This window comes from Pristis pectinata, chromosome 15, assembly GCF_009764475.1.
Source record: "Pristis pectinata isolate sPriPec2 chromosome 15, sPriPec2.1.pri, whole genome shotgun sequence".
NCBI lineage: Eukaryota > Metazoa > Chordata > Chondrichthyes > Rhinopristiformes > Pristidae > Pristis > Pristis pectinata.
The window spans coordinates 37,220,238-37,233,830 of NC_067419.1; the positions used below are offsets into that span (position 1 = coordinate 37,220,238).

The 13,593-nt window shown below is 41.6% G+C and overlaps 1 protein-coding gene across 1 annotated transcript in view; it reads right to left on the minus strand.

Moving 5' to 3' along the window:
* LOC127578292 (protein kinase C-binding protein NELL2-like) overlaps positions 1-13,593 on the minus strand; it is a 201,367-nt gene that overhangs the window by 135,665 nt on the left and 52,109 nt on the right. The window contains exons 10-12 of the mRNA XM_052030139.1: positions 10,670-10,761; positions 7,310-7,412; positions 5,473-5,601 (exon numbers count right to left, since the gene is read on the minus strand). Of these exons, the coding sequence (XP_051886099.1) occupies positions 5,473-5,601; positions 7,310-7,412; positions 10,670-10,761 (324 nt within the window). The remainder of the gene's footprint in view (positions 1-5,472; positions 5,602-7,309; positions 7,413-10,669; positions 10,762-13,593) is intronic.

Here is a 13,593-nt window from a genome sequence, read left to right on the forward strand (position 1 = left end):
CTCTCATAATTTTATGAACCCCTATAAGGTCAGCCCTCAGCCTCCTTCGCTCCAGGGAAAACAGTCCCAACTTATCCAATCACTCCTTATAACTCAAGCCCTTCAGTACAGGCAACTTGGCAGGGACTCGGGCTTCGGTTTGGAGGACTTCGGAGCAGCTAAGTGTTTTCTCTGTTTATCACTTTTATTAGGGTTTTTGGGTGTAAGGGTTGGTTTTTGTTAGGGTTTTTAGTGTAAGGTTTAGATTTTTTAATAAGTTTTTTAAGTAGTCGAGTGGGGGCTGGACTGCGCAGGCGCGGCGCGGGCAGCTTAAAAAGGAAACAGCCTAGAGAGCGGGCAGCGTCGGAGCAGGCAGCTGAGTGAGTGGGAGCAGAGTGTTCTGGGCTTTGGCTCAAGGGGCTTCGGCGTGAAGGGGCTAGGAGGGTAAGTAGCTGGTAAGTAGGTAAAGGCAAGGTTTACCTTTTGTTCATTATAGATTTGTAGGTGGGACTAACTAGGGAAAAAAGAAAGGTAGTCAGATGGAGGACATGGTGGTGTGCTGCATCTGTTTGATGTGGGAACTTGTGGACCTTGCTGCGGTCCAAGATGGCCACATCTGCAGTAAGTGCTTGAGGCTGGACGAACTTCAGCTCAGAGTTGATGAGCTGGAGTCGCAGCTACAAACACTGCGCAGCATAAGGGAGGGAGAGAGTTATGTAGACACAGTGCATCAGGTGACAGTCACCCCCCCTTAGGGTAGGTACATCTGAGGTTCAGGAGGCAGATAGAATGGTGACTGTCAGGGGAGGGAAGAGGAAGAAGTCAGGCAGGCAGACAGGACAGAGCACCCCGGAGGCTGTTCCCCTCAGTAACAAGTTTTCTGCCTTGGAAGCTGTTGAGGGGGATGACCTGCAGGGGCCTAGCTGCAGTAACCAGGTCTCTGGCACTGGGACTGGTACTGCTGCTCAGAAGGGAAGGGTGGGAAAGAGACATGCGGTAGTGATAGGGGACTCGATAGTCAGGGAAACAGACAGGAGGTTCTGTGGCAGTGAGCATGAATCCCGGATGGTATGTTGCCTCCCAGGTGCCAGGGTCCGGGATGTCACTGATCGGGTCCACAGAATTCTTGAGTGGGAGGGAGAGCAGCCAGAAGTTGTGGTCCATATTGGCACCAATGACATAGGTAGGAAGGGGGATGAAGTCCTGAAGAGTGAGTTCAGGGAGCTAGGCAGAAAATTGAGGAACAGGACCTCAAGGGTAGTAATCTCGGGATTGCTGCCAGTGCCACGTGATAGTGAAGGTAGGAATAAGAGGAGGTGGCAGATAAATATGTGGCTGAGAAGCTGGTGCAGGAGGGAGGGTTTTAGATTTCTGGATCACTGGGATCTCTTCTTGGGAAGGTGGGACCTGTACAGAGAGGACAGGTTACACCCGAACCAGAAGGGGGCCAATATCCTTGCGGCTAGGTTTGCTAGGGTGGTTCGGGAGGGTTTAAACTAGTTTGTGAGGGGGAAGGGAACCGGAGGAGTAGGTCAGATGAAGAAGGGAATGGGGAAAAGTTAGATCAAACAGGTAGAGAGGCTTTGGGGAAGGAGAAGCAGAATACAGGCTGTAAAAGTAGTAAGGTAGATGGACTGAAGTGCATTTACTTAAAGGCAAGAAGTGTCAGGAATGAGGGGGATGAACTGAGGGCTTGGATAAGTATGGGGCACTATGATATTGTGGCTATTACTGAGATGTGGCTGACATCAGGAGAGGAGTGGATATTGAATATTCCTGGTTTTTGGTGCTTTAAGAGGGATAGGGAAGGGGGGAGAAGAGGTGGAGGGGTGGCAATACTGGTCAGGGACATTGTTACGGCTGTGGAAAAGATGGATGTTGTAGAAGGATCATCTCTAGAGTCTGTATGGGTGGAATTAAGGAACAAGAAAGGAGCAGTTACTTTTCTAGGAGTATTCTATAGGCCCCCCAGTAGCAGTAGAGATATAGAGGAGCAGATTGGTAGGCAGTGTTTGGAGAGAAGCAGAAATAACAGGGTTGTTATAATGGGAGACTTCAACTTCCCAAATATAGACTGGAACCTGCTTAGTGCCAAAGGTTTAGATGGGACGGAATTTGTTAAGTGTGTCCAGGAGGGATTCCTGACGCAGTATGTTGACAGGCCGACTAGAGGGAATGCCGTGTTAGATCTAGTTTTAGGAAATGAACCGGGACAGGTGAAGGATCTATTGGTGGGTGAGCATTTGGGGGACAGTGACCATTGCTCCATAACCTTTAAAATTGTCATGGACAGGGACAGGTGCAGAGAGGACAAGGGGTTTTTCAATTGGGGAAGGGCTAACTACGAGGCTATAAGGAGAGAACTTGGGAGCGTAAATTGGGATGTCCTTTTTGAAGGAAAATGTACCATGGAGATGTGGTCGATGTTCAGGGATCTTATGCAGGATGTTAGGGATAAATATGTCCCAGTGAGGCAGAGAAGGAATGGCAGGGTGAAGGAACCGTGGGTGACGAGAGAGGTGGAACGACTTGTTAGGGAGAAGAAGGTAGCACACGTGAGGTATAAGCAGCAAGGTTCAGACAGGGGCCCGTGAGGAATATAGGGTAGAGAGGAAGGACTTGAGAAAGGCTGAGGAGAGCTAGAAGGGGACATGAAAGGCTTTGGCTAGTAGGGTTAAGGAAAATCCCAAGGCCGTTTTCAAGTAGGTGAAGGGTAGGAGGATGGCTAGTGTGAAGGTAGGTCCGATTAAGGACAAAGGTGGGAGAATTTGCCTGGAGCGGCGAAAGTGGGAGAAGTTCTCAATGAGTATTTCTCTTCGGTATTCACCAGGGAGAGGGGTCTTGATGATGCGAAGGGGAGTGCTGGTAGGGGTAAATGTTCTCGAGGTTGTTGATATCAAAGAGAGAGGATGCGTTGAAGTTGTTAAATAATATTAAGACAGATAAATCTCCGGGGCTGACGGGATTTTCCCCAGGCTGCTTCAAGAGGCTAGGGAGGAGATTGCTGAACTGCTGGTAAGGATCTTTGAGTCCTCGTTGTCCACGGGGGTGGTGCCGGAGGATTGGAGGGTTGCGAATGTTGTCCCTTGTTCAAAAAGGTAATAGGGATAGGCCAGGGAATTATAGACCGGTGAGTCTCACGTCTGTGGTGGGTAAGCTGTTAGAAAGGATTCTAAGGGATAGGATTTATGAACACCTTGAGAATCATGGGCTGATTAGGGACAGCCAGCATGGCTTTATGAAGGGAAGATCTTGCCTCACAAGCCTGATAGAGTTCTTTGAGGAGGTGACCAGGAAGATTGACAAGGGCAGTGTGGTGGATGTGGTTTACATGGATTTTAGTAAGGCGTTTGATAAGGTTCCTCATGGTAGGCTTCTTCAGAAGGTCAGAGGCCAAGGGATGCAAGGAAGCTTGGCTGTGTGGATTAGGAATTGGCTTGCATGTAGAAAGCAGAGGGTTGTGGTGGAAGGAGGGCCCTCGGATTGGAAGGCAGTGACTAGTGGTGTCCCGCAGGGATCGGTTCTGGGACCTCTACTTTTTGTGATATTTATAGATGACTTAGATGAGGGGGTGGAGGGCTGGGTTAGTAAGTTTGCGGACGACACTAAGATAGGCGGTGTTGTGGATAGTGTGGAGGGCTGTCAGAGCTTACAGAGGGATATTGATAGGATGCAGAGCTGGGCTGACAAGTGGCAGATGGAGCTCAATCCCGACAAGTGTGAGGTGGTACACTTTGGAAGGACAAACTCCAGGGCAGAGTACTGGGTGAATGGCAAGGTACTTGGCAGTGTGGAGGAGCAGAGGGATCTGGGGGTTCATATTCACAGTTCATTGAAAGTTGCCTCACAGGTGGAAAGAGCAGTTAAGAAGGCCAATGGGATGTTGGCTTTCATAAGTCGCGGGATTGAGTTTAAGAGTCGCGAGGTGATGATGCAGCTTTACAAAACTCTAGTTAGGCCACACTTAGAGTACTGTGTTCAGTTCTGGTCGCCTCATTATAGGAAAGATGTGGAGGTGTTGGAGAGGGTGCAGAGGAGATTTACCAGGATGCTGCCTGGATTGGAGAGTATTGAATATGAGGAGAGGCTTAGGTGCTAGGGCTTTATTCACTGGAAAGGAGGATGAGAGGAGACATGATATGAGGTATATAAATATTGAGAGGAATAGATAGAGTAGACAGTCAGCGCCTCCTTCCCAGGGCACCAATGCTCAAGACGAGAGGTCATGGCTTTAAGGTTATGGGTGGGAGGTTCAGGGGAGATGTCAGAGGGAGGTTTTTCACCCAGAGAGTGGTTGGTGCATGGAATGCACTGCCTGGGGTGGTGGTGGAGGCAGATACATTGAACAGGTTCAAGAGCTTGTTGGATAGGCATATGGAGGAATGTGAGATAGAGGGATATGCAGGAGGAAGGGGTTAGGTAGTGTGAGGGTGGTCTGATGGACGGTACAACATGGTGGGCCGAAGGGCCTGTTTTGTGCTGTATGGTTCTATGGTTCTAATATCCTTGTTCTTCATCCTTCACTATAAAAACCTCAGTTCAAAAAAGGAATAACATTTTTAATGGTAGAATAGCATGTTCAAGGATGAAGTTAATGAGAAATCAGTGTGAATTGCCTCAGTAGAGACAACAACAGCTTACCCTGTGAAGGAGCACTGACAGCGGCTTCAAGATTTCTGTGTTAATTGCACATGTAATGAACATGAGAAGTGCTGTCAGTTTTATAAAGCTGTGACTGCAAATGTGAACAGCTCATTATCACTCAATTGCAAATTCCAAGTCAATTTTGTAGTAACACATTAGCTATTCAACTTCTCACTTAGACATGAAACTGGAAATGTGTATTATTGAAACAGTTTGATTTTCATTTGCAATGACCTGAATGGAAATGAAAATCACACAGTTCCTATCAAAGGAAGGTGATATGCAGTATTAGGTTTATCTTCCAACTTCAAGGTTAAAATGCATCTTTATATATTTACCATGAAAATTTAGCTTAAATACATCTGCAAATGTAAATTTTGTGCATTGAATACAAATTATATTATATGCACCTTTATACGAGAATAAATGCCTTGAAAATCAAAAAAAACTGCAGATGCTGAGAATCTGAAATAAAAACAGAAAATGCCGAAAACACTCAGCAGATCAGGCAGCATCTGGGGAAAGAGAAAAAGAGTTAACATTGCAGGTCAGAAAATATACAAAGTTGAAACCTGCAAATCTGTTTACTGCTACAGACTCTGGATGTTGAAACGATTGAAGCTTTCAGAACTGAGAGCAATAGAATTTTGTTAATTAAGATACAAATTGTAACATGTAGGCAGTAAAAGACAGCAAAATGTAGTGGTGGCACAAATCAGCTGGGATCTAATTAAATGGCCGAGTAGTCCAAAGGGGCTAAATAGGCTATGACTTGTGCTGTATTTCTTTCCTATAATTAGTAATGATGATAGTGAACACGGATTAGAAGCATTGTTGCTAAACACTAACCTTCACAGTAGGCTTCATCATCACGGAGAGGTGTGAAGCCAATTTTACATCTACAAGTTGCACCAGCTTCCAAGTTTACACATTCAGAATTCTCAATGCAATTGGAGCTCTCAGCGCAAAAGTCATAGCCTAGAATGAAAAGGAATAAATGAATGGAGTGACTCCAGGTGTAATCTAATCAGAGAGACATGCAGTCTTCTTGACCTTCAGTATAGTACAATGCCATTTATAAAAAATCTAGGTGCTTAAGAATTCACTTGATTATAGATAGCTTCACTCTGCCTGACTTTTGTATGTAAGATTTTGCTTATTTAGTATACTACAATAGGTCCTGCTTGCCCATAATACCTTGATCCATTAGTTCCTGTAATCTAAGTCCATACATCAAGGAGTGAAAATTCATTGGGTCGCATTCAAGGCTAAGCACTAGTATTGCTTAAAGTATAGTTCCAGTTTTCTACAAGCTTTATTAGCCTGATATTAGAATTATTTATTTATTGTCTTATTCGATTTTCCATGGAAATTCTTTTCTGTGAAACTAATTTACAGAGAGATCCTATCAGCGGTTGACAGTAACAAATATAACAGGAAATAATAGTGACGGATATTCCACCTCTCACTGTCAAGACAGGAATCCAATAAATGAAGAGAGTCTGACCTTCCTTACAAGAGGGCAACATTCTGAGAAAAGTGGGTGGAATATTCTGCCAACCAGTTCCCTTCAATTATTTCATCATTTCCCAATTAATTATTTCTATTATTTAGGAATAATGGACTTGAAATTTCATGGAATTTTGTACCATTAGACTGATATATATTAAAAAGATCTGTGGGGCAAGTTTTTTTTTACACAGGGAGTGGTGGGTGCCTGGAATGTGCTGCCAGGGGTGGTAGTGCAGGCAAATATGACAGAGGCATTTAAAAGGCTCTTACATAGGCACATGAATTTGCAGAGAATGGAGGGATACGGACATTGTGTAGGCAGAAGGGAAGTCAGTTAGGCATCTAATTACTAGTTTAATTAGTTAGCCATAACATTGTGGGCCGGAGAGCCTGTTCTTGTGCTGTACTATCCAACGTTCTAATAATTTGCTAAATGATAGGAGATCCTTCAACAGTTCTGTACTTCCACAAATTGGCTGGACCATTTGTGTCACTCTGCCTTTAACCAAAATGAGGTTGTTCTTACTGTGATTCTTCCCTTGAACTTATGGCAACTTTGAAACCAATAGCCTTGTTTTAATCAAATTAAACTGGTGACCCAATCCCTAGTATGGTGTTGTTTGGATAGGACTATATTAGGTGTTGTACTTGTGTCTAAGGTCTTCAATTCTTTGGCTGAACAATGGGTTCCCAGTCCTCTTGGCATGGTGCTTATTAACCATCCAGAGAAGTAAAATGCCAGGTTGATTCATATTTTGAACATTTTCTCTCTTGGGCTAAGGGAAATAGTGTACCCCTATTCTACACATCTTTCTGAGTGACAAGGGTCAGAAAGGAAGGTACAACCTTGGCCTGTAGCTCTATATCATGGCACAAAACTGGAAAATGACAGTTTTGCAAATGGACATGTGCTTTACTACTCAAATTTTAATTTCCACATGGAATAGAGGTAGTTGGTTCTCTGAAGATTTGTACCAAGCAGGAACAAAACAGACAACATATGTGTCATAGTAAATAAAATATACATATTGTATTAGAAGCAGTTGTTCATATTTGCCATTTCTGAAAATTAAATGAAACATCTGACTGGAAAGATTTGATCATTCAATTTCTACATTTCATATGTGGTACAGCAATCTTGAGATGAATTTGACCTAAGTCCTATGATTGTTACCTCTGCAAATCTTACAGCAGCTGTCTGTTAACGAAATTTGATTCGATGGTGAACAGGGCAGCAACGGACACCTTGGATATGAAATACGCTGCATGGATTTGTCCTGTCAAATAATAGAGAAAATGTTAAGTAACTCCACTTAATAAACGCCACTTTGTCTTTCTAGGGCTGCGTTTTTAAAAAAAATAATCATTACTCTTTACAGCAAACATGTACTATTACAAATAAATTTGATACATTAGTTTTATTATGAAAGATAATCATTTAACTTTTGCACCTTAAAAGGATTCCATGTTCAGCGGCACAACATGGTGGGCCGAAGGGCCTGTATTGTGCTGTATTGTTCTATGGTTTTACGTATTTCAATTGTAGATTTTCAATACACATCACTCTCCGAACTAATATATGTTCTAGAGTATTGGAACGCTAGTTTCACAGCTTTCCCCTCTCCCCGACCACAACAACCACATACCTCACAGCCACCAGCAACAAATGGTCAGTTAAATTATCATTAATGGAGCCAGAGTTGTGAAGCTAAACACAAGCACCAAATGATGCACTTTGTTCAAGCAAACAAAGTTGCAATTGTCTTCAGTTCTCATCATCTTCAGGAAAACTGTTGTAAGCATCACCATCAAGATACTACTGCTACTCCCTTTTTACTCAGAAATACCTGGAAAATGTACTCATTTGGTTCTTTTAGTTGGAAAGTCATATTCTATTAGTTGGACCACAGGTTACACTTAACTTTGGGAGGAAAGTAGAATAAGCCCTTACCAGCAATGAAACCATGAGCTTTTTGTTCAATGAACATGAGCTGCATTGAAATCGAGGATATCCTTTTTATCACCTGGGCAGAGATCAGGCACTGTGGCCACCTTTATAGAAAAAGGCCCATTTTCATTTCTATCAGTTTTTGATCGTTTCCATTTGGACAATTGATCTTCGAAGCTTCTTTGTCCTTATTCAGACAGCAAGCTGTAAACATTCCCTCTGCACAGCCATGACCCATGCCTCCACTAAATTCTTGTGAAAGGTCATTGGTAACAAAACATTGCTTCAGCAATAGTTCAGAACTAGCGCAGGACTTCACTTGGTACTACCATTTTAAGTAATAAGCAGAAGTTTAAATGAGAGATGAATGATTGTTAATCTCCATTCAGTAAGGAATGGGGCTGAACATCTGTTGCCTGAAAAATATTGAGAAAGACTTTACAACACAGGGAGAGGTTATTTACACTTTGGTATTCATCTCCATTTATCCCCCTCATTCACTCTCTCTGACTCTTATCTCTCTGCTTTAGAGGATAGGAAGATCACAAACTAAATACAAGTAATGCTGGGAGACGATCAATATTTTACTCTTCAATGCTAACATCAGGGTGCTTGTATAATGGTTAGATCAGTGTACTATCATGCAGGGGACTAGACTATTGATCTGAATTCTGCAATGACAGCTGAGAATTTAAATTAACGTAATTAAACAAAGAGCATTAGAGTTGTTTTAAAAACTAATTGGCTTGCTTATGTACTTTGGGAAAGGAAACCTGCCTTCCTTACCCAGTCTGGTCATGTGCAACTTTAGGAACTCCACAATATGGTTGACTCAGAAATATCTTGACATCCTACTCAGGGGGTAATTAAGAACAGATAGCAAATTCTGCCTTGCCGGCAACATCCACATCTCGTGAATCAATAACTAAATGCTCTGGTGTATTGTTGGAGCTGGTTAATGATCTTCAATTAAAAAACATAATTACAGAACAACGTTTCATGACGCTGCAGGTAGAACAAAAGCTTGGTTCTTTTTAATTGCCAGTTTTTCCTTACAGATAACCCTCCCATTGTAGCACAATTCTACAAATGTGCTTAAATAATTTAGAACCCTCTGAGTGTACAAACTCATAGAGAGTGGAAAATCATTTCACACAACCAACAAACATATTTGCCACCTGTCTGGTTTATGTTGGAACATCTTGCTTGGTGGGTCTCTTGCAAAGCAGATGGAATTTTAGAATCAAAGAAACTCTGATTTCTAATCTGTTCCCTTAGGAATTTCTGATTAGTGGCAGAGTGGGAGAAGTTTAAAATGAAAACTTTTATTTTAATTTGGAAGTATTTTGCTAACCAACTTCACACAAAAACAAGAACTTTAGGGTAAAAGGGCAGAAACATTGCTGTAACAATTACTATTTTAAAATAATGTTTAGCTAGAATTAACAGTCTAATGCACTTGGATTACCTTGGGTGTCCGGTTGTTAACAAGTACTGAACATCTGCAGGAATCATATAATATAAGCTGTGTTATTAGCAGCTACTATCAAGTGACCCTTGGGAACATCACTGAATTTTTAACACTTATTTTCATATTAATCTGACTGAAGCTGAAGACATTTGATATCAATGAACACTTTCTCATTTACGCTGATGGTTATGTTTGACTGACTATTTGTTTGGTTGCAGCACAAGATTGATAGATGGAACAATGGAAACTTGAGTCTGAGCCTTTACCCAACTTCCCCAACCCTTCTTCATCCCCCTGTTCTGTCCTTGTTTTTGTTTGACTTGGTAAGAAAAAATCAGTGAAGACTGGAAATTCTCAGCAGGTCACAGAACACAGTCAACTTGACAAAAGGTGATAACCTTAAAACATAAAGACAAGTAACTGGAGCAGGAATTCGTCCTTGGTCCATGTTTTAAACATGCAATGTAATCGTACAAATGTATTGAACTCTGTTTTTGAAATTCGGTTCTTCTGGTTTCAACAAATTTCAGAACTTTGATGCAGTGCATATATATCACTGTATATATCTAGCACAAAAAATTGAAGATGAATTACTACCAAAAGGGCTTTGACGTGTAGAACTTCATCCTCGGTAGCATGAAGTAAAACACACTGCATTCAGCTTCCAAAACTTGGCTCCACTGACATCAATGAAAAGAAACTTTGAAAGCATGTGGCCAAATTTCTATCAACTGTTTACCACATGCCACTAGGGAGAAATTTCTACACTTGAGTCCAATGATCTCAACAAGACCAGGAAGATCATGTGCACATCATCAAGAGCAAAGCTTCCTCCAAATCAGACACCATTCTATTCAGGACGTATATTGCTGGTTCAAAACCCTAGGACCGTATACCAAACTTGATCAGTACCATAAACACACAGGCCAAGGTGAAAGACCCACATCACTTCTGTAAGACAAGGGATGAGAAATAAAAGAGTCAGAGTCATCCCTTTCCTAAAAACAAACAAAAGGAATAATTTGCAAATAAGAGCAAAGTATAGATTTGACTTTACATTCCAAAGTCTTCAGTCAGAAAAATGTGAACAGGTATGACATTAAAGCAGTTCCTACCTTGCACTCCAATAGATAACATTCTCCTGATGCTTTCCATTCTGTCGTCCTTTGTCCATTGTAGTAAAATTTGTTGCCAAGGACACATACAGCTGATAACAAATGCACAATGTTTCATATCTTAATGTCTCGTTTGTTCAATGAAGCAAATGCTATTTCTGAGTAGCAAAAGTGAAAAAAAACTAGAAGAATACCATCAGATGTACAAGCAACACCACCAATACTTTTCCACTGTAAAGTAATTGATTTTAACATTTACTTCTGACTCACTCTAGGGTAAAGCCATCCTCCAGTACCTTGTTCAAGGGATCATAACTTGTCTGAGCTGAATGGATTTGGCTTTGTGAAACTTTATAATAAATGATGTTTAAAAACTGAAATTAAAGTGACATTTTGAACAAAATACAGATTATTTGTGTATGTTCAAACCTTGAAAACCTTGAGAACACCACTCAATCTTTACCTGCAAAGGTAGAAATGACTGCCAGTCATCGAAAACCTCACACTCTAACATTATATTGAAGGACACATCAAGGCAATTTATCTCCATGTTCCTGACAGATGTACAGTAAACAAGAAAATAAAATGCTGTAAAGACTCAACAGGTCAGGAGGCAGCTGTGGAGAGAGAAGCAAAGTTAACTTTTCAGGAAATTTGTCCTGACCTGCTCTTTCCAGGATTTTCTATTTTTGTTTCAGATTTTCTGCATGTTCAGTTTTCTTTATTTTCATTTAAATCTGTATAGTAAATATAGCTTTGTGACCCTAGTAAAAATCCACTGTACTATACAATCTGGAATAAGCAAACCCTCACCAACTCAAATCTTTGCATAGTGTCAAGACAAGTTTCTGCTTCCAATGTAGGGCATTTTTATTTAAAAAATCCAATTATTAAAGAGAAAAAGTAGGCTCTACCAACACAACAGTAAGTAGCCTGTTTAAAAACTTATTGCACCAATTCAGTGGTACTTCAACCTGATAAAGCTAGTGTGGTGGACATTCATGTGGATTCATTACTACTGCTTGACAGCATCATCCAATCAATGCCCCCCAAATGGATTTTAGATGTCTCAAGGAGTTCTGATGATTGCCCCAGGTGACCTGTACAAACATACAGTGGCATGCAAAAGCTTGGGCACCGCTGGTCAAAATTTCTGCTGCTGTGAATAGCTAAGCGAGTAAAAGATGACCAGATTTCCAAAAGGCATAAAGTTAAAGGTGACATATTTCTTTAATATTTTAAGCAAGATTACTTTTTTATTTCTATCTTTTACAGTTTCAAAATAACAAAAAAGGAAAAGGGCCCGAAGCAAAAGTTTGGGCACCCTGCATGGTCAGTACTTACTAACACCCCCTTTGGCAAGTATCACAGCTTGTAAACGCTTTCTGTAGCCAGCTAAGAGTCTTTCAATTCTTGTTTGGGGGATTTTTGCCCATTCTTCCTTGAAAAAGACTTCTAGTTCTGTGAGATTCTTGGGCCGTCTTGCATGCACGGCTCTTTTGAGGTCTATCCACAGATTTTCGATGATGTTTAGGTTGGGGGACTGTGAGGGACATGGCAAAACCTTCAGCTTGTGCCTCTTGAGGTAGTCCATTGTGGACTTTCAGGTGTGTTTAGGATTGTTATCCTGTAGTAGAAGCCATCCTTTTTTCATCTTCAGCTTTTTTTTTACAGACAGTGTGATGTTTGCTTCTAGAATTTGCTGGTATTTAATTGAATGCATTTTTCCCCTCTACCAGTGAAATGTGCCCCATACCAGTGGCTGCAACACAAGCCCAAAGCATGATCTATCCACCCCCGTGCTTAACAGTTGGAGAGGTGTTCTTTTCATGAAATTCTGCACCCTTTGTTCTCCAAACATACCTTTGCTCATTGTGGCCAAGAAGTTCTATTTTAACTTCATCAGTCCACAGGACTTGTTTCCAAAATGCATCAGGCTTGTTTAAACGTTCCTTTGCAAATTTCTGATGCTGAATTTTGTGGTGAGGATGCAGGAAAGTTTGGAGAAAAAAGGGTGCAGAATCCATACGAGCATCCATCACTATTGGACTCTGACATTTTGTTTTCTAAACTCCAATCTCCCACCCACAGGTCACAAACCCCTCCATCCTCCATCTCAGCCATATCATAGGCCTCCAAGCTCTCATGCTACACACTCATTTTCCCCCACTCCTTACCCCAACCCCTGAACCCACAAAGCATCCATCACTGGCAGGCTCCAATTATTTCTTTACTATAACCTTCATCCACCATTATTACTGTTGGACTGTCATTCCCCCTCTCCCCCAGCCACACCATTGGCACAAGTAGACCTGTAGCCAGTAGCCTTGATGACTCATGGATCCATTCTCCGAACAGAGCAACAGTAAACCTCAGGTCTGCAACAGGGAGCCATCCAGCTAGCGCACACTTTCGTGCTCTTGAGTTTCCAGCTTACTTTTTACTTTCTTATCAAATAAATCGATTACATTCATTACAATATTCTTGTTAATTAAGTGATGATTGAACAGAAAATCTTAAATGTGCATGTTTTATATCTAAGGGTTATATTTTTGGAAGGCTCTCATAGTCCCATGATAAGCCAATAAAGTGGTTATTCATCAACATGTTTGTGCATCAAGTGATATATCTACAAGGTGTCCAAAATATCTTAGCACGGGTAGTTTTTATAGTAGTGTTTATAGATGTGTCATTGAAGTTGCTTTTGAATGAGAGCTTCAGCAGTAAAGTGACAACTTGCATACACAGGTCATCCCCAGGTTAGAACAGGGTTCCATTCCTGTGAATTGTTCGTAACCCAAAAAGTTTGCAAGTTAGAAATGTGGTCATGCACCGCATTCCCAGGTGGCAGAAGATGCCTGCAGCCTGCAGCAGCCGGCAAATTCATACCACCGGTCTCCCAGATGCTCATTGTATGTACAGGT